Below are 21,281 nucleotides of genomic sequence, written 5' to 3'. Positions count from 1 at the left end.
AACTCACAGGTGCCCACAGAAAACAGCCTCCAAGCCTGCCTAGCCAGGATGACCCCAGTGCCATGCCCAGGCAGTGCCACATGGAGCCAGTCCCTGTCACCGCACAGACAACAGGCGCAGCTCTTGCCAGGCAGTCACAGCCCCTGGTGCCCAGGCCAGGCTCAGCCAGAGACTGCATGGACAAACTGAACAGGCTTTTACAAACACTTGCAACGTGCTGTTTTGGCAATACCTTTGCCTTTGCCTGAGCAGCTACACCAACCCTCTGACACTGCACTGTGTCATCCTGACAGCCCATTCTTGCAGCCCCTCCAGCCCAAACACCACCCTGAGCCCCTCGTGCCACCCCGGCCAAGCTCCCCGTGGGCACAGCTGGGCACTGCCCCTGCCAAGCAGCAGCCGCCTGAGGAAGAAAAGAGCCAGCCAGCAACACGAGTTGTTTGAAGGAACAACTTTTTTTTTTTTAATAAAGTGTACAAAGTAGTAAAACTCCTTACACGAGGTGCTGTGACAGCCGTTACAGAGATGATTCGGGCTCCCCCATAGGCCTCGTGGTGAAGCGCCAGAGCGTTGGGTGGAGATGAAGGACATGAACACGACAGACCCACCTGCCCCTACCAGCTCAGTGCACCTGCCCTCCCCATCCCACATCCTGCCTCTGGCCAGACCCTGCCCCCTCGTTGGGTCACCCCACGGGCCGTTCCCACTGTCCCACAGCATCCCACACGCGTTCAACACCAATAACACACTGAACCAGCGACCTGTCCGAGCTGCATGCATACAGAGAGGAAGAGCAAAACACAACCCGACCGAACCCACAACAGTGACAACAACAGAACCTTAAGGCTATGCAAAAACAAAATGAAGCAACATCTTTAAAGCTAGGTAGCAAGTAGCATTTGTGAAACATAAGGCTTGAGGCTTATTGATTCTTCTGAACAGGTTTACTTCTTTTCCTTCTTAAAACACCAATGTACCATTTTTCTTCCTTCGCTTGAACAGGGACTTTGTTTCCTCCTCAGCCGGGACATTTAGCTCAGGGAGGTGATGTTGGAGCGGCCTCCCGGGGGTGCGACAATGCGCTTGCTCGCTGAGCGCACACCTTCATCGACCTGGGTACCTGGGACAGGACGAGAAAGCAAAGGGAAGGGGGAGAGCAAAGTTAAGAGCATTTTCTTCACAGGACTGAGCAATCAAGCAGCCTGGGGTTTTGCAAAGGGCCTCCTGAGACTGTCTGCAGCAACTTGCTCCCTCTCCCAACTCCAGTAGTGACCCCGAGAGCAGCAGTGGCTTAAACATCTCTGCAGATGCTCCATGAACAGACCCACACAGCAAGAGTGGCATCAGATGCTGTGCTGGCCTCCACAGGCACAGTCTGCCTTGCTTCTACTGCAAGGTACAGCTCCAGCCATGTCCTTTAAGGAACACACAGGGTCTTGCCCTGTCTCTTGTGCTCACCTTGTCCCATGCCACCTCCCAGCTGCCCCCCGCCCCAGGAGCTGGGACACGTGGCCAGGGGCTCTGCCCTCTCCCAGCCCAGCTGCCACACGTACTCACCTGACAGGCTGAATCCGGACTGGTGAAGGTTCCTGACAGGGGGTGTCTGCCGTGTGGGGGACCCCCTGGTTGACCCTGCAGGAGTGCCCCCCTTGGGGGTGGTGGTGAGGTCAAACACGGGTCCGTCATACATGCCCCGGGGCACGGCGTGCATCTCTGCCATCTGTCACCGGAGAGAAGAGGACAGTGACACTTCTCTGAGCCCAGGGAGCATCATACTCCAGCCATCCCTGGCTCCCCAGTCCCCCTGCAGAGAAAACTCTCACTGCCAGCCCCATGCCCCCCCAGTCCTGTACTGACAAGGCCTGGCACAGCCCCACCCTTCACCTGCCCTGCAAGGTGTGCAGAACCAGCACAACAGCCCAGATGGGGCTCATGCTGCACAAATGAGGGAGGACAAGGCAATTTTGCCCAATCTCTTCATTTTTAACTCAGCACTTCCCTCCACACTCCTGCTGCAGCAGGACAGGATGAGAACAGACATCACCACTGCTGACCTCGAGAGGCATCTGCCTCTAGCTTGGCACACCACCAACACAACAGGCAAAGCTGCCTACCCAAGCCTCAGCTTTATAAGCATATATTCAAAATACATCAGTCTGCAGCACTGCTTACAGGGTCCAGCAAGAACAGCAGAGTAAAAATAACCAGTTATGAAGGAAAAATGCGATTTGGGTGAGCAGTGTCCCAACTCTGTCTCCTGGCATCCCCGTCTCCTCACCTTCCTCCTGGCTTTGATGCGCTTGTAGACATAGTCAGGGAAAGGGCTGCTGGGCAGGAAGCGCCCGGTCCCCTGGGTCACATGCAGGTTGCCATCCTCCAGCATGATCTTCCCCTGGCATATGACAACCAGCGGGGCCCCACGGAGCTCCATTCCCTCAAAGATGTTGTATTCAGCCACCTGCAGCAACCCAGGGATAATGGTCAGGAGGGATATGAGCACTGCCTGCCTACTCAGAGCAGGTCAGTCCCCACACATCGCTGCTGGAGTCACCAATGCAGGGAGAGGACACCTGTAACAGCCTTGCCTGCCTCAGAGGCCTCCTGAAGCTCACTAGTCCAGCACAGCAAGAACCCACTAGAGCTCCCAACATGAACCAGGACCTGCTGCTTTGAAGCTCAGTGTGAGGACAGAGTCCAAGAACAGAGGAGGGCAGGACTTAGGCTTGAGGTAAGGCATGAACAAAGCACACTGGCAAAGCCAGGAAAAAACTGTGCCTGGAAAAGGAATCCAGTTTAAGAGAAATGTGTGTCCTTACACCTGCATGGGCCAGGGTCAGGAGAAGAACACCCAAGCAGGGCGAGAAAAGCCCCATGTGCAGAGCCCAGGGCTCAAGGACATCCACAGTCACAGCTGGCACACCCAGAGCCTGGGCTCAGTGACCCCTCCTCAAAGACAGACATGGCAGCACCAAGCTCCCAGCAGCCAGGCAGTCTTTCTACAGAGTTACTCGCACCCCAGCCTCCAGCATTCACACAGATGAGCACAGGACTTACAGACTGGTGGGTTTTTGCTGTGATGATCTTCACTGCATCAGGATCCCATATAACCAGATCGCTGTCCGAGCCCACTGCTATTCTCCCTTTCCGTGGGTACAGGTTGAAGATTTTTGCAGCATTAGTGCTTGTCACAGCCACAAACTGGTTTTCATCCATCTTTCCTGTGGCCTGCTCAGACACAAAGAGAACTAAGTATTTTTTTGGGGGAAAGAGAGAGTAAGAGCCCTGGGAAGCACCAGACTTCCTCCCACATGAGGTGCTGGCTGGCTGGGCCCAGGCTGTCAAGACTAATCTTACCACTGGCACCAGACAGGCCAATAAGTGGGGGCACCGTCACAGCTCCAGGCTGTTCACCCCAAACCTACAACAGCTGCCTCTCCTGCTCCAGCTTGGTTTGACTCTCAGAGCCAGAGAGGGGACAAGCAGCTGGGTGCCCAGCTCTGCGGGGCAGGAGTATAGGTGCATGAGGTGGCAGCCAACCCTGCCCGCTCTGCCCCTTCCCTGGCAGGACTCTCACCACTGCCTTGTCCCAGATGATTGACATTCGTTCCTCTATGCCGTTGGTCCCTTCTGGGATGGCTGTGAAGTTGTCTTTTCCAATGGCTTTCTGAGCAGTGCTGAAGGTACAGTGAGCACTTCCTGAAACCTGCAGGTCACCACTGAGGGGTGGTGGAACAAACACATTGTCAGTGGTGGAACAAACACATTGTTAGTCGTTCTGCAGTCAGACAGCAGCAGAGACACAAGGGACATGGATTTCCTCTGGCCACAGGCAGCCCCTGGCTCAGTTCTATTTCAGTCTGCACCCTCATTTCCACAGCCCCTCAGCCTTAAGACTTCCACCTGACCCAGCCCCCGGGTCACTTGGGGGCAAGAGACCTCTGCCACGCTGTGCTGCCTGCCTGAGTATGGACAGCATCCTGCATACAAGGGGAGTCAACAGCTCAGTTCCCAGGGAACAAGGTGGCCTTTGTGTCAGGTCAGAAGATACCCTTCCACACCAGGTTCCATCATTTGCACGAGCACAAAGGAAAAATCATCCCAGTGCAAGTCAGAAAACCTATTTCCGTCAGTTTGTCAGGTCTGCTTGGGAGAGTCCTTCTGCCACACAGGGAGGAAGAGGCCTCTCTGCTCCAGGACTGTCCTGCACAACAAGCTCGTGTCATGCACTGCCAGCTCCTGCACCCCGAGGGCAAGCACAGCCCTCCCTGGCCCCACAAAAGCCTGTGGTAGTGGGATGGAGGGAGTTGGGACTGCCCAGAAGCAGCTCTCTCCAGGAGGCCCAGAGAGATGAGATACCCTGACCCATCCCACTCCTCAGGAACAGGCAGAGCCAGTGAGCCGCCAGCAGCCAAGGCAAGCAAGGAGCTGTCCATGGCTCCCTGAAAGTCACCCAGCTGCTGCCGAGTGCTCAGGGAGCAATGGACAGGCAGCAGCTGGGAAGTCATCACTGCCAGGTGAAAGGAAGCAGATCAAGGCAGGACAGCTCCTGGCACTGCCCACGTGAGGTGAGGGGCCTCCAGGACCCGAACAGTGCAGACACAGTGACTCTGTTCCAGGCTGTGAATCAGCCCTAATCCACTGTTAATCTCCACCTTCCTCTGATAATTTCTGCCATATGTCTGATGGACTGCACAGCCAGAGGCCTGAGCTCATGACACAACACACTTCCTAATCTCCACCAGATTTGTCCTGGTGGAGGAAAACAAGCCATCCAGCCCAGCTGGAGCCTCACAGCCTCTCCTCCCACTGCAGCCTCGCAGAAAGCAGTATGACAAAGGTGTCAGGACAGACACCTGTGGGCTGCAGGGACTAAGAAGTACTCATCTCTCCTCTGAGGTCTGGAGTAAATTGGAAGGGGAGGATTAGAAAGCCAGTGAAGGAGCTGGGCTCACTTTTCCCTCCCAGTTGCTATGACCTGCACTTATATAACAGATCCAGACTGAGTGGAGGCATCTCTTGGTCCTTGACCACAGCAAAATCCGGGGCGACCTGCATACTCAGACCCCAAATGCACCTCTCTTACACCCGGGCATGGCATCTCCACCCTGGCACAATCAGGTTTATCCTAACGTGCCCTGCTGCAGAGACACTTTGCACTGACTGCATCCCTCACTCATCTCAGCAGAGATGTTTCCAGGGTTACCTAAAAGGTCATTTCCATTTACAGCTCCCCCATTGTCAGCCATCCCCTGGCTAACACAGACCAGCCACCACACGATTGGACATACAAACGCAGGGTGAGGGGCTGTGTGATGGACACAGGGCACGTGGACAGGGCCAGGAATGTGCTGTGTCCCCACAGCTGCTGCATGGGCCTTGCCAGTGAGAGGATGGAGTGTAACTGTGAAAGGTCACAGCAAATTGCTGAAGTGCTTTTATTGTCTGTATTTTTTTCAACAAATCCCTTCCCCACCCCCTGACCTTCAGGGTGAAAAAAAGACCTATCATCCCAGCCAGATGTGCAGGAGCTGCTCCTAAAGGCCTCCTGCACTTTGCAGGCTCTGCTACTGCTCACCTGTACAGGTGTGAGAACACATCTGCTTTGTATTTGACTGCAGTCCCCACCAGCCTGTGACACTTGTAACCCTTCCATGTTCTCCTGCAGCATCTCAACCCAGGCAGCCATTCCTCACTTCTCCAGCTTGGTGAATGCTTCTGTTGACAAGTCCGTGTTAGCTGGTCCTCATTTCTTTGCCTTCTTCAGGGCATTTAAAATGGTTCAAGACTACATGTCCTGGTATTTTTCTCATTACTGATGTTAACCTCATGGTGCCTCTCCTGTCCTCCCTCCACTCTCAGGGATAAACCACCACAGCTTGGAGTCAGAGCCATTTCACCAGTCAGCTCAGTAAACACCTACACTGAAGTGGTTCATATTGGACTAACCTCTTCCTTCCCTATCCAGAGTCCACTTCCCCCCAGCAGCATCCCCAGCAGAGCTGTCACTCACCTGGCCAGGAGGGAGTTGATGTAGTCAGGAGTTGTTGGGTCTGGGCTCAGTGGCGGGGAGACCACAAATGCCGCGGCCTTGGCCCAGTTCTTGCTCCAGTAGTGTGTTCCATCAGTCCCCAGACTGGCTGTGATGGGCTCACCAAACACCACAATGCCTGCAAAAGGGCACAGAAAGGATGCTGTTTCTGTGGAGCCTGCAGGCATTCTCTGCTCTACAGCACTACCAACAGCCCAGAGAACACCCAGACCCATGTCAGGCTGTCCCACACTGCCAGCCTGGGCCTCCGGTGCTGGGGCAGGCAGGAGAGACAAGTCCTACAACAAGTCCTGCAGCAAGTCCTGCCTGCCATCACCGTAGGGTCCTCCTGCTCCAGGGCACAGATTCCAGTGCACCAGCCTCCCCCTTCACAGCTCCCGGGGTGGGGGCACAGAACCCACTGAGCACAACTGTGGATATGCCCACATGCCTGTGGGAAATCCCTGTGCTCCACCTCCAGTGACAAACGGAGCCCCCAGTCATCTGAAAAAGCACCCAGGTGCCTGAGGGGCCAGCACTTCAAAGGGAGGCCAGAGCTACGTGCAGCAGCTCAAACCACCAGCAACGTGCATGGGACAAGTGTCCTCAGCAAGCCCTTCACAGCCACAGACAAACTAAAAAAAGCATTGCTCCCACCTGTGCCCCACATGATATTACCTGATGTGACAACAGGAGGTGGCTCTATGTGGCCCGGTGCAGTGTCCCCTGCCCTTCACAAGTCAGGCAAACCCTTGAGCTAACTGCTCCCCAGCAGAAGGGGAAGCACTGGACGGCACTCCAAGCACAGTCATGGTCTTGGCAAAACAACCATGAGGACATGGGGGCCACATAATCCAGGATCCTGGTGGCAGCAGCAGGGATGAGTGCAGCACCAGCTGCCACTCACCTTTTTTTCTGGCTTGGGAGATGAGGTCAGCAGCGCTTTTGCTCATCACTTTAGTCACGTAGAGAGGACAGTTGGTCTGGCTGGCAATAGTGATGGCCCGGAAGACAGCTTCTGCTTCCAGCTGGAAGAGAGGATGGCACACAGCTGCAAAGGAGCACTGAGTGGGCAGGGAGGAGCCCCTGCTGCTCTCAGCACACCATGGATTGCACCCTGTGTCCTTGCTTTTACCCTTGACTCCCCAAGGGCAGGTTAATCAGGGAGATCTGAGGGGGGAAGCTTCAGTCTCCCCAGGGCCTGGCCCAAATCGCAGGCTACAGCAACACAATGCCTGGCACAGGAGCACTGTCTGGACCCTGCTCCATGCCCAGAACAGGAGCACTGCCTGGACCCTGCTCAGGGGCCAGTAGAGCTGCATCTGCTGTTTTTTCCACTGCCTGGTTCCAGCTCTCTTGACAGCTCAAGGAGCCCAGGGACTGCTGCCCAGCCTGCCAGCACAGGCTGACATCAGGCAGCAAAGGGTCAGCCCCTCCAGAGCACTCCCTGCTCCAGGTTGTCCCATGGCTGCAGCAGGTTTAACCAGATGTCCCTGCCACCCCAATGGCTGGGTGCAGGGGGCCATGCCCTGGCAGGCTGCTGGCACTGGGGCCTGGCTGTCCTGCTGCTCACCCCAGCCTGCTGACACCCGCCTCACTCCACTGTCCTGCTCTTACTGCAGGGCGGATTTCCATCAGGAGGGATATCTTTGGACTATTACATCAGTCTGTGTTCAGCCTGAGCTCAACCCCAGAGTTCTGCAACTGTTTGCTCTACAGTTTGGCTTCAAGCTTTGGAATGAGGAAGTTCAAAACAGAAGCCTTAAAAAGACACCACTAATCCAGCCCCCAGGGCAGCTCCTGGGGCTGTGCCAGCTGAACTGTCCTGGGGCAGGAGAAGCAGAGCACTGCACCCAGACACACCACCCACCCATGCCTCTCGTACTTCTGCTGGGCTATTTGCTGTACAGTGAAAAGAGGTTTTTCTCTTCTGCTTAAAGACTCTTAAAATAGAAATTTAAGCAAGAGAACAGTTTTATCAGCACACTTATGGACTGCAGTAGTTGGCGATGCTTAACATGTGGACAGGAGCAAACAGCCATCACTCAATACCCCTCACAGCAGGTTACAATCTGGAGCAGCACCATCCTGCCCTACCAAGTCACCACCATCACCAGAAAGAAGTCTTTAACCCCCACTGAGGTCCCTCCAGGACAGAAGAGACCCACGGAGCCACAGATCACCCTCCCAATCCTTTGCACCTGTGGGCTTTATGGGGTAGCAGGGCCATTTGTGTTCCACCTAAACATTTTCCCAGGTAGAATGTGTTGTGGAAAAAGAACATTGTTTATTTTCAAAGAGATTTGGATTTGGCTGAACAGATGTTATCTAGAGCGTGGCAGTGTTCTCAGTTGCCTTATGCTTTAATGGCATTTCAAGATTAAACACTCAACAATGTTTTACTGACTCTGGGAGAGATCTGCAGTGCTGTCTTATGGCAATAGGACAGTTCTCAAATCCTGGCACAACCACAGCATCCCTGAATTGCACCTTTGCTTGCCAGCTAGGGGCAACAGGTCAGAGTCATAAAAATAAATGGCAGCTTACATGCAGAGGGACTCCGAGCCACTGTGTTTGACACTGAGACTCTTCCCTGTACAAGAAAATGCTTTACACTCTCGTACTTCTAAGAAAATAAACACTGTATTACACTAGGCCATGTATGTTGTTACCAGCCCTAATATAGCCAACTTTGTACACTTATAATTTGAGCCAACTGATTTTATTTCAGCGGGCCCTGAAGTATAAATCCATCCCTGTGCTTCCCTGCTCGGCTTTGCTATTGTACCAAATTCCTACTGTTTTCTTCTTTCACATGTTGTGGAAAGTTAAAGCACCTCTCAGCAGGGAGTTATCTCAAGGAAACCTATCTAAAATTAGACTCAACTCAGATTAATGGACCAAACAGAAAAATACCCTGCAAGCTAAAATTAGAAGTAATCTAATTAGTATTCTGACAATGATTTGTAACCAGGGAATTCCCCCTCTCCTTCCCTCCCACTCCTTCCACCAATGGCTTTGTCCATCTGACTCTCAAACATGCTTTAGACTCTAAGCAGATATAAAGCAGGAAGAGGCTGGAATCTGTCAGCACTCAGATGTGTACAGTGAATTCTCAGAGAAACTAAAACTCATCATTTGATTCTTCTCAGGTCTCTCACATCTGTGGAGTCACCAATACAAGACAAATGCCCCCAGTCCAGCCCCAAAGGCTGCTACAGCCATACAGACATTTTTGTTGATTGATTCCTCTCCGTGAGACTCAGAACAAGGGCTTCTGTCTCTGCTGGGCAACTTGAGCAAGACTGAGAACTGTTTGTCACAAACATGCACCTCACTCTTTCCTGGGCTGATGATGAACCAGACAGCAGTGTCTGTATAAATGGACACCCCTGGATGCACACACACACACACCCCTGCCACGATGTTTGTCTGGCCCCACTACACACACTGAGCCCCACTGTGACTGGGGAAGTTCTTCAGTGCAGCAAGGCTGAACTGTCCTCTGCATCTTACCTCCTCAGGTCTGCTCAGCACGTGGCCCTCGGGGCCTGTTATTCCCATCTCCAACATCCTGGCTTGTTCCTAGGACACCAAAAGAACAGAGTTGTTACAAGACTGAAACCACCAACCAGAAAAGCAGACTCCTTCTGTGTCAAGCCCTTCCCTCAGGACCATCACTACCCTGGGGTAGATTTTCAGTCCCTGCATGCCAGAAATAGTTAGTTACCTGTGCAATTATATCACCGTTTTCAGCATGAACTTGGGCTATGGCACCCAGCTCTGCCAGGCAGCTGAATATCTCATACAGCTAAAAGAGAGACAAGAAGAAATGATTCCTGAGCAGGCAGCCCATAGCCCTGGCACCTCCCATGGCCCCATAGCTGCCAGGGCCTGGTGCTGCCATGCCAGGCAATGCTCTGGCCGTGCCAGGACCAGCTTTCCGAAGAATACAGTCATCAGCAGGTGTTCTTGGTGCTCTCCACACCAGACCTGTGCCTCTGCCTGCAGTGCAGGAGCTCAGCCAGCCCACGGCCACAGCCTGGGGCAGCCCCGCACAGGCAGCCACCCCCTGCTGCCCCTTCCATCAACACAACCACGGTGGCAAAGGGGGCCTCACCTCGGTGTTGGACATCTGGTACAAATCCTTGTAGGCCATGTACACCATGAAGGAGTTAACGCCTGGGGCAGAGCAGAGAGGAGAGAGGGGTGGTCAGGCTGCCTGCTCTGGCCACCCTCCCAACAGCAAGGCCGCCCCTCGCCCTCCCTGGCCAGGGCACAGGGCACACAGCCCCCGAGGCTGGGCAGGGAGCAGCAGGCAACAAACCTTTCTCCTGGACGATGGTGTGCAGCTCCTGCCGGACGCGGTCGCTCCAGCGCGGGATGTCCACGTGCAGCGCGTAGTCACAGCAGGCCTTCCCGTCCGCCCACTCCCGCCACCGCTCCAGCGCCTCCGACAGGCTGGACTCGGGCTCCGGCACCACATGGTCCACTGCAGGGGCACAGCAGAGCAAGGGCTGGGCAAGGGTTCCCCGACCAGGCCACCCCACCATGGCCTGGCACCTCCACCATCCTGGGTTGGTCTCCTCAGGGGCTTCAGGGCAGCTCCCAAGAGGTTCCTGTTACCTTCACAACGCGCCTTCACTCCTCAAGTGCATTTATCGGCAGGGAAGTGCACAGAGCCCTTGCTTAATGGCCTCTGGCATGGGACCAGGGACTTTTACAGCTTCTGCTGAGAAACTGGCTGGAAGCTGAAGGGCCCTGTCATTCCCCATCCCCACTCCCACCCCATTAGCACACAGCCTCCTCCCACACTGCAACACTAATGCACCTTTTATTGCCCACCATGGAATCCCCACACCCTGCCATAATCCATTCCACAAAATGTATTTTTTTGGCACAGAGAGAAGGAAAACTGGTGGGGGGAGGACAAAGAACCCAGCCCTTTACTGGAAGGATCAACACTTGCTCGTGCATCCCAAGAAACCCTGCAGTACACACAGCTGTGACCACTGCACAGCAGTAACACCTGAACCTCAAACCAGTGCACAGCCATGGCCTTCTCCAGGGAAGGACCTCAGAATTCCCTTTCCTTTTTCGTTAGCACTGTTTATTTCTGAGCAGTGTGGGATGCCAGCACATTGCTCTGTTTCCCTGCTCAGAGTCATCTGAGCACCACACTGCCCTATTTTTATTTAACAGGGGAAAAAAGTTACGTCATTTTTTCTTTTTGAGGGTCCCAGGGGCAGCAGTGGCTGCAGACAAAGAAGTACTGCAGAGCACAGGATCTGCATGGGCAAGCAGTCCTACACAGACCTCCTGAACCATCACTTCATCATTACTAAGGATCCAAAGATTCATCCCAATCCTTACTCTCTAAACTGCACTGACAAAGATCATAGAAGATATGAACGCACCATCATGGGCCTTTAGAACAAAGACTGAGAAAAGCAAAGAGAAAAAAGATCTGGACAGTGTTGCAGGACTGCTGGGTGGTGTCATGCACAAGCCCTGCCTGCTGCACTCACTGATCATGGTGGTTCCACCAGCGAGAGCCGCTTTTGTTCCTTGGAAGAAATCGTCCACAGCAGTCATTCCCTTGTATGGCATCTGCAGGCGAGTGTGGACATCAATTCCTCCAGGGATCACCATCTTCCCATTGGCTTCTATGGTTTTGACCCCTCCAGGGACAATCAGGTTGTCTCCAATCTGCCTGATGAGATCACACCAAGATGGTCAAACAAAGGAAAACCAGCCACAGCATAACCCCTGAACAGCTCAGCCAGGAACTGCCAGGTCACCTCCCTGCCCACAGAACACCCCTCTCTGTCCCACTCCCAGACCCAGGCAGAGTTGAACCCACCCCGCTGCACAGCCACGTGCAGGGTGTCTGGCTTGCTGACACCTACGATGTGCTTAGTCCAGGGGTGGCTGCCATCTGTCCAGCTGCTCCGTGGGTGTCTGGGATGGCACCTGCTGCCTGGGGCAGGCCCTGGGTTGGGTAGCTGGGGAGAATGGTCTGATGGCCATGCAGAGCAGATCTAAGTGCTCACCCAGGGTGCATGCTCACAAAACCCAACACCACCAGCCCTGCTCCCAGTAAGCTGCACCCCTAATCTCTCCTCTCCCCTGTCCTTCTGCCCACTTTAAGTAAGGCTCAAGTCTGAGGCTTACTTACAGAGAAAGATGATTTCCACTGTAATGCCACAGCTGCTAGGCCAGCTCAGGGCTCATCAGGGACTTGCAATGCCGCTCACAGCACAAGGTCCCAAGGGTGAAGGGACTCCTGGGGGCTGGGGGGGAGCTCAGCAAGTGCTGACTCCAGTCCCCTGGGCTCACAGAAGAGCCTGCAAGCTCCGGGCTCACTGTCTTCCCAAGGTGCCCAAGGCCCCCAAGGTGCTCAACTGTCCTCCCAAGGTGCCCCCCTCACCTTGTCTCCTCCGTGCCCTGAAGGACAGCTTTGCCATGAGCAGTGCCATGCTGTAGTGAAGGCAGCTAAAATCACAAGTACCTAAAAATATCTTCTGAAAACAGGAAATCTAGAAAGTTCCAGTATACATCCACTGGTAACCGAATACACAACCACAGTCCTCTGGAGCCTGTTCTGTTTGAGCACAACTCGAAGTACCCAGCCCTCCTGCAGGCCAAGTCACCTGAACCTCAGCACTCCCTTCCCTCAGCCCCTGCCCGCTCAATCCCTTTATCTGTCCATATGTAGCACTCAGCCTTCAAATCTCTTCTTTCAGAAATCCTATTTCCACCAAGCCTTCCTCAGTCTTCCCTGATAAATCAAGATAAAAGACAAGTTGGTTTTAGTGGAAAAATTCTGATTTCCTTGGCACACTGGGGAAGTAAAAATGAAAAGCAAATTCCATTTTTGCATTTCATTCAAGTTTGGTCCCTTCGCAGTTTTTTTCCTTAACATAACAAAAATTCTGTGGACAGAAATGCTCGCTCCAGGTCCTCACAGCAATAAGCCAGCAGCTCTTCCCACTGCTTTTACAGAGATCAATCTATCACTAAAGGTTTTAAACTGCTCACTGCATTCTTACCAGAATTCACTTGTGAGAGCATTTTGCTTCCACAGCAGTGAAATTCTGTGACCTCCAGGCTGCAGATGAGACTCAAGGATACTCAGGAAGCCTGTGCCATAACAAGACCTGAAACTGGCTCTGATTCCTGCCTTGGTGCAACTACTGTCAGTCATGAATGCTCTTGTTCATCTAAAAACAGCCTCATAAAAATACAGTCCCACTTCTTGAACTATTTATCTGCTGCTGGATTTTTAACATATACCACCCTGGTAATGCTGGATATTTAACTCTTATCATAGAGCAAGAAATGCCTTTTCAAGTCTCTTTGTTATAAACTTCCACGGTTCTTTCAGTTCACCCTCATTTCACATGTCCCAACACGATACTTTTCCCGTGTCTGAACAGTAGACTTTAAACAATGGAGCTATTCCTGCAGCTCTGAGGCACACATGGAGAAGCTGAGGGAACCCAAAGGTTTCCCTGCAATTCCCGGAAATCTCAAGAGAGCAGATGACTTGCAGCACAGCACTGTCCTTGTTAGTGCTAACAAACAGGATCCTGTGTGGGGTCATTCAGGCTAATATGGTTAACACAGGGCAAAACAGGAGTCAAAGATGAATCTTGTCCCTGGTGCAATTAGACACAGCTTTGCTGTACACTGGACACTGTATCACAATCCCACAAGCCTGACTGCAATTCAGTCACTGGAGTTACCCTGAAAACATGTCATGTGCTCACACAGAGAGCTCAGACTCTGTCCAGAGAGGGCTATCAAGTTTTCCTGGCTGGCAAGTTGGGTACAGACCACATCCACAAAAAGCCAATAACCAGCCAACCTAAAGCTGGTTTAAGGGGAGATGGAGATAATATAAGTCCCGTACTTACTTAATGAGGCCATCCTCCATGTAAATGTCAGCATAGAATGACTGGTCATCATTGACTATTCTCCCTCCTTTAATAAGAAGACGATCACTCTGAGAAAGGAAGAGCAGAGCAGTTGTCAGTAACAGGTAATAGACACACTTCATTCACTTTTCACTGTGAGGGTGATTAGACAATGGAACAGGATGCCCAGGGAGGCTGTGGATGCCCTAGCCCTGGAAGTGTTCAAAGCCAGGCTGGATAAGGCCTTGAGCCACCTGGTCTAGTGGGAGGTGTCCCTGCCCATGTCAGGTGGGGTTGGGACTAGATGATCTTTAAGGTCCACTCCAACCCCTTAACATCCTGTGACTCTGTGATTTGCAGTGCCCTGTACAGGACCCTCCAGGGTGCTCTCCCACTGCTCACCTCAACAGGCAATGCTGCAGAAAGGTCACACTTGTAATGACACTTGAAACAACAGGACAAGAGCAAGGATTGTAAACATCATACTCCTAAGGCTGTTTCTGAATGGGACAGGGGCTGCCAGAAACACCACCCAAGCAGAGTGAGCATAAAGGAGAGTCACTGAGGCCACAGCAAATATGCTTCCATAAAATATACAGAGAAGTCAAAAACTTCTTGGGACGTTATGGACATAACTGTAGGCAGCATGAGCCACACACCAGTATGTAGAGCAAGTTTGTACTACGGGCGTGTCCTTAAATCTTATCCAGATACTATGTAAAATAAGTTGCCTTAAAGAAGACAATTTACTCTCTCCTGTTACCACCTTGCAAGGACCACCAACAGGACAGGCAGCCCGTTGCTGGAAGCTGTCCCTCCCCTGGCTGTGCTCAAGGTAGTTCTTCTGAGGCATTTCACAGGTCTATACAAGGCCCAGGAGGCACTGGCCTGAATTCCCATCTCATGATTTACCACCTCCTCCGTTCTCCTCTCTACTGACCAAAGTGGCCAGCAACCTTCTCCAAAGGAGCACAGCCAGACAGCTGAGGAACACCCAGACCAGAACTGTGCTTATGCTCTTCCTGCATTCACACTTTTGGACTGGGACAGCTCAGCATACACTGACGGGACAGGATGGACACTGTCCTGGGGGGAACAGACCCTGTCCCGAGGAACTGGGAAGGCTGAGGTTCTGCTCTTCCACCTACCTCCACCCACACAAGTCTGCACAGCTGCAGGCAGTACAGGGGCAAACGACCTGATCTCACACATGGCTGCCATGGATTCAGGCGACACAGGCTGATTGTGCTGTGCCAGAGAATATGCCGTGTCCCCCACTGCTTAAAACACCTCCAGCAACCCCCCAGCTTTGCTCTTTGCTCCCCCCAGTGCCCACAGCCCAGGTTTTGGCACGGGAATACACTCCCCGTCTGCTGTCTGAGCCTGGACCAGGGCTGACCAGAGCCTTCAGCAGGGCTCACACGCCAGCCTCACCCTGTGAAGCTCTAGCACAATTAATTCCTCTGCAGGGAACCGGGTTTGTTCGCCATCCGCCGCCCCTGGGGCAATTTCTTAAGGATCGCCACAGTGCTGGTAATTTGCAGCTTCCTCCCCGTCAACAGAAGGATGCAGAGAATAACTCCTGCGTCCCTGCAGCAGCCAAAGCCCAGAGCCCCGAGTGCGTTTGTACAGCAATCTCATCCACCCGCAGCCGAGACAAAGGAACTGGGTGGGGAAAGGCTGGGAATGCCGGCGCGGCTCAGCGCGGGGGGATCACCGCGGATCCCCGGCGGGGCCGCCCACGGCTCTACCCGTGACCGGCAACCCCGGTGTCGGCAACGCGGATTTACCCTCCCCGCCCAGCGCAGCCCATGGGAGCCTCGTCTCCCACCAGGAAAAGAGCTCAGCCGAGCTGTTCCGCGGTTCTCGTCTCAACCACCATCCTCTCCAACACGCAGACCTGGGATCAGCCCCGCTTCTCCCCTGACCGCAGCTAACACGTCGGGCGGGTCTGCCCGGATTGTGTTGTGTGAGTGGGGCTCTGGAAGCAAGGGCACGTTGCTGGCCACAGCTCCTTCCAACACACCTCCACGAGCACACGGAGGTAATGGCCTTGCCCTGGGGGCCCAGTGTCACCTCTCACGAGCAGCCGAGGCTCAAGGACGGCCGGTGTGCACGGACAGTCCCAGGCGCTCGGACCAGCACGCCTGTGCCACGCCTCTCCCCAAGGGCCACATGCTCAGCTTTGGGGCTGAGGACCCTGAGCACAAACAAGTGCTGCTAATGAGCTACTGATTCTCCTCCCCCTCCTTCAGTACAGGGTGCCTGTCCTCCCTTGTGCGTCTATCCAAATGTCATCAGACTAACAATACTGTAATTTTAAGTTCAGAAACCCCTAAAAGGCGTTGCTTGGAGCCTGTCGGTCACGGGGGCAAGCAGCTGAGCTGTGGCTCTCATGGAGGAAAATGATGAGTGTTTAAGTAACATACAAGAGATGTAGACAAAAACTACTGAGCAATGGTCTCAGGTGTCAGCTATGGATAAACCAGGGCCAAGGTCAGAAACACAGGGAAGAAGATTCTTGTCTTCTATTTCAGCCAACCATAGATAGAATTTCTCCCACGTAACCAGTCCCCTACTCCCCGGCAGATCCCCCTTGGCTTTACCTAGCCTATACAATGAGAAAAAAAGAGCCTACCTGCCCAGATCCAGTAACACAACTGGGCCTCCACTTTTTTGTCTTGCCCATACCCTTTAAACCTCTCCAACTGACCCTCCCCAATACTGGAGTTTGTTCTCAGCAGAGTGGGAGCACCAGCAAATACTGATGCTGGCCTGCCCTTCCCTGCACGTTGGACAAGAGCAAGCCAAGGGAGTCAGGCACAGGCATCACAGGGGCAGGAGACTGTAGCCCTTGACAATTACTGAATAAACTGTTAATATGAGCTCAGGAAATATGCCTGCCCCCCCCCAAATGGTCATTCTGTGGCAGATGTGAAGGGCTGCTCAGTGCTAACTCTGTTAGTACACAAAATTGAGAGGTCTATAATGGCTGGAGCACAAACAAGGCATCTATTTAGGGGATTGGGCACTGCCAGAACCCCCCACACTCACCCGACAGTGAAGGGGCTGCACTGGCACTCACCCACTGACTTCAAGGAAAAAATGCAACAAAGTAGAATAAGGAAAATCCAAATGACACATCTACAGGCTCTGGCATCGTTCAGGAGTGCGCCCAGATGTCAAGAGGCGGGGGAAGAAGAAAGGAAGAGAATGAAGCAGTTATGAGGAAACGAGTCTGATTTAATAGCCAGGCTTCTGCAGCACACGCTGCCAGAGCAGCTCCAGACCACAATAAACACACTGTTCCCCTGCCAGGGCTCACTGTGTCTCTGCACACCCACCACAGCTTCCACCAGCCAGTGTCAGGCTGTGTCATCAGCCACTGTCAGCAGAGGGAAAAGCTCTCCTGCGCCAGGAGCTGTGGGGCACGGCCAGGGAGGAGCAGCCAGGGCCTGACCCTGGGCACTGCCCAGCACAGCCTCTGGGCAAAGGGCAGCAGTGAGTGTGAGGGGCTGCACAGACCTGGCTGCTCGTGGCTCTACCTGACTGCTGGCACTGACCTGTCGGGTTCACTGGCCTGACCTCCACTGCTGACCACGTCTCAGAAGTCCCTGGGCAGCCAGTGACAGCCCACCTGTTACTGGCATGGTGCTTTCCATGAGGATCCATTTCTGCAGGCTCAGGGGATGCCCGTGAGGCCAAGCCTGGAGCTTCCTTCCAAAACAGCTCTGCCAAAACCTTCCAGGATCACCACCAGCCCCCAACACCTCACCACACCAGGAAATCCTTTTGCTGAACACTCCCTGTCTCTCTGCCTATTGGCATTTGGGATCAAGCTTTCAAACCCATTACCCATTGCCTCATGCCCACACTCTGCCCTTGATGCTCTTAAGCATCATCTGGTCATTTTGAGTTCCCAAAATATCAGGCGGTCTCTTAATATTTCTCAGAGTGATGCTGCAGAAGGAAGGGCAGGCAGCAGCTTCCAGAAAGCTGCTGAACCCAGCCAAGAACAGTGCTCACCTCATTTACAAAGCACAAGGGCATAATTAGGGGAGCGTGGAAGCAGGTGTATGGTTTCATACACCTTTACAAGGTTTTCTTCCTTGTAAAAGAAGAGACACTACTTGCAGTGGTGTTTCATCAGAAGCTGATGTCTTCTCCTTACTAATGTACTACAGGACAGCAGGGAAGAACCCTTGGCTGGAGTCAAAGGGACAGATAGCCAGCTGCCAGCTATACCGTGATTCCCAGGGGACTGTGGGCAAGATATGATATAACAATAGCTGCCAGTTTACCAAAATCTGTCTGAAGCCTTCCTTCCCACTTGCACCTGATACAACATACTGGCCATCCCCATGCCACCTCCTTGCTATTAGAGGTGTCAGAGACATCACAGAGACTGTGCTCATGGGCTCTGGCAGGGTGACTGGGATGGACATGGCTCACATCAAGAAAAAATGTGGGCTAGGAAAGTATGTTATGACAAAAGCACAACGACTGAGTAATTTTGATTCAATAGGTATTTTGTGAAATCAGGGCAAGACTTTAGTCTTCCACCTCTCTTTCTGCAGGAAAACATGCTGTGGACAACAAGAAGGGAAATACTTTGATTATCTCTCCAAACAACCAAAGAAAATGAACTAATAAAAAGTCTCTCAACAGACACACAAGATTTGAAATTACTATTCTCCTGAGCTGGGCATCCCAGCATCAGCACACATCTGGAAAGTAATACCATGTTTAGTGGTCTCTGATGCATGGTGCACAACCCAAGGCACACTGAAGAGCAACACATCCATACCGAGCTGATGGAGCCATCACTGAAAAATCCAAAGGCTTGGTTAACCTCCCCTTCCTATGTTTCCTCCACTGCATAACCAACAGACACGCCTGTACTTTCCCATATTCCATCAGTGCCTGTCACACCGTCACACACAGCTTTTGACCAGACCTTTACAATTCAGGTTGTGAATAATTTGCACAGCAATGTAATCTCATACTAACACATGCACCACTCACTCTTGCTCCTGGTTTCTCCACTAAAATGGCTGTCCTAGAAAAGCCCAGAAATTGCTGCAAACAGATACAAAAGGCAAACTGTGTCAGATGTCACTGTCACAAACTGTGACAAATCTGACACAAACTGTGTCAGATGTCACTGTCACAAACCAACTACGAATACTGACTGCAGCACTGTTGAGTACAAGAAGAATCAGGAGGGAGTGTTTCTGCATCTCCAGAAACACACTAGGCAGTTCAAACAATAGCTGTTGGGAAGTACAAATACCCAGTTTTCCAATACATCCTTCACAAAAGCCCAACCTGCCCATTGCTTGGGTGACAGAGGCAAGGAAGGCACTGCTCCCCTTGTTTGTGGGTTCAGCCCCCGATTCTGTGCTATCAGCTCAAAGATCTATAGCTGAGATACCTGCCAGTGGGAGGTGGCTCCTGTATTCTCTGTATACTCTCATGCTCCAGACCTTCCCTCCCCCGCCCCTCTGCCTGCAATGCTTTAGATGCTGTAAAGGAAATGGCACAACACAGTCCCAAACGTTTCTCTACTAACAAGCACAGCTTAGGTGACAATCTGCCATCCCCATCAGCTGCTATCTGTACTGACATGCAAGAAGATTCTGGGGCAGAAATCTAGGAAGGAGGAATAAAAAGTGCCAGCAGTGCTCAGGGGCACAATCAGTAGAAAGGGACAGAAGAGGCTTTGTTCTAGGGGAGTCACCAGAGCTGAGCTTTTATTTCTGTCACTCCATTAAAACAGATGAGTCCACCTGACTTCACTTCATTGCCTCCCCTGCATCCGAAGTATGGATTCAGGACATACTAGTCATTTGACCAGAATTCCAGAGCCATCTCCTCCGCTCCAACCAGGATATGACAATGCTGCAGAAGGGGGCCAGTGAGTCCTGGAGGGTCATCCCCAGGCTGAACAAGTCAGAGGAGAACAACAGCGACCTGTAACATCAGCGACAGACACCATGTGCCCTCAGCATTGTCAGCTTTGGCAGAAAAGGACTTAATAGGGAGAAATCAAGCAACTTGGGAGATTTTGTTACCATTAAGGTGAGAGAGCTCCTGTCGGATCCCAGAGGAGCAAGCACAAGCCCTGCACGTGGGTAAAACCTATCATAAAGGTCCCTGTACAAAAAGCCCCAGGGAATGGGAGAAATCCCACCTGCACTAGCAATGGTGGTGTCTCCATAGTGGTCTAAAGATACAGAAGAGGCAAGATGTGTAAAGCCATAATATTGCTTATAAGCAACTGAATCAGGGCTGACAAAGGAATTTCTCTTTACAGTGATAAAGCCCTCAGTGCTTCTTTGGGAGCATTTTGTTCACATCTGTAGATTCAAAAGAAGAATTAAAAGCAAACGCTTTGCTTTTCCTTTTTCTTCAGGGGGCCAGAGCTGACCTCAAGGGAAAAATCAGGAGCTACACGAAGCCAGTGAAAAGCCATCAACAAGATGAAAGACCCGACTGCTTTCCCAGGAGCAAGCCCCGTGCAGCCTTCGAGGGGCGGGCCGGGGCGCACAGCTGGCCCGGCAGAGATCGGAGCAGCACGGCCCGGAGGGAGCGGCACGGCCGGGGGCACCGGCGGCACCGGGGCTCCCGCAGCTTCAGGACCAACCCACGCCCGGGCGGGCCGGGGCAGGCGGGTCCCTGCGCACCTGATGCGGCGAGACCGGGGAGCGGCTCAGCGGGGACACCGAGCGCGGGGAGCGCACCCGGCCCCGCCCGGGGGGAGCCGCCCGCCCGGCTCCGGGCTCTCCGGTCCGGTGCGCGCCCCGCGGGTGCCGCCGGGCACCGACCGCCGCAGACGCTCCAGCCCGAGCTGCCCCGCCGGGGCGCGGCTCTGCCCAGCCCGGTTCACCTGCGCGGGCGGCGGCTCTTTGTCTGCGCGGCGCCGCCGCCCCGCTCCGACCCGCACCGCACCGCCGGACACCGGCACCGCACCGACCGCCCCGCGGGGCGCGCTGCCCCGCCCGCCCGCCCGCCGCACCCACCGTGATGCGCGGGATGTTCTTCTTGCCCTGGTACGACATGGTGCCGCCCGGCCCGACCCGCCGCCGCCCGCGCTGCCTCCGCGCCGCTCCGCACAAAGGCGAGACCGAGCCCGCGCCCGCCGCACCGGGACGGCCGCCCGCCCGCCCCGCCCACCGCGCCCGCCGCCGCCGCCAGGGGGCGCTCGGCCCCGGGCCTCGGGCTGGGCGCGCCCCGCCCCGCCCCGCGCGGCAGGTGCCGGGACCGGGACAGGGACCGGGACAGGGACAGGGACAGGGACAGGGACAGGGACAGGGACCGGGACAGGGACAGGG

General features: G+C 53.7%; 1 protein-coding gene across 2 annotated transcripts in view; it reads right to left on the bottom strand.

The window, feature by feature from the left end:
- Positions 1-436: 436 nt before the first annotated feature.
- DPYSL3 (dihydropyrimidinase like 3) overlaps positions 437-21,281 on the bottom strand; it is a 31,308-nt gene continuing 10,463 nt past the window's right edge. The window contains exons 1-14 of one of the 2 annotated variants that reach the window (XM_017822876.1): positions 20,970-21,115; positions 13,948-14,036; positions 11,557-11,741; positions 10,356-10,520; positions 10,149-10,210; positions 9,759-9,839; positions 9,545-9,613; positions 6,936-7,056; positions 6,011-6,167; positions 3,575-3,716; positions 3,055-3,225; positions 2,279-2,458; positions 1,558-1,720; positions 437-1,120 (exon numbers count right to left, since the gene is read on the bottom strand). In XM_017822876.1, coding sequence (XP_017678365.1) covers positions 1,032-1,120; positions 1,558-1,720; positions 2,279-2,458; positions 3,055-3,225; positions 3,575-3,716; positions 6,011-6,167; positions 6,936-7,056; positions 9,545-9,613; positions 9,759-9,839; positions 10,149-10,210; positions 10,356-10,520; positions 11,557-11,741; positions 13,948-14,036; positions 20,970-21,008 — 1,713 coding nt within the window. In that variant the 5' untranslated portion in view covers positions 21,009-21,115 and the 3' untranslated portion in view covers positions 437-1,031. Of the gene's footprint in view, positions 1,121-1,557; positions 1,721-2,278; positions 2,459-3,054; positions 3,226-3,574; positions 3,717-6,010; positions 6,168-6,935; positions 7,057-9,544; positions 9,614-9,758; positions 9,840-10,148; positions 10,211-10,355; positions 10,521-11,556; positions 11,742-13,947; positions 14,037-20,969; positions 21,116-21,281 lie in introns of those variants that run through there. The other variant, XM_017822875.1, reaches the window with a different exon arrangement.

The sequence above is a fragment of the Lepidothrix coronata genome, unplaced genomic scaffold (assembly GCF_001604755.1).
Source record: "Lepidothrix coronata isolate B3197 unplaced genomic scaffold, Lepidothrix_coronata-1.0 Scaffold100, whole genome shotgun sequence".
Lineage (NCBI taxonomy): Eukaryota > Metazoa > Chordata > Aves > Passeriformes > Pipridae > Lepidothrix > Lepidothrix coronata.
This window is presented reverse-complemented; position numbering and strand designations above follow the sequence as displayed.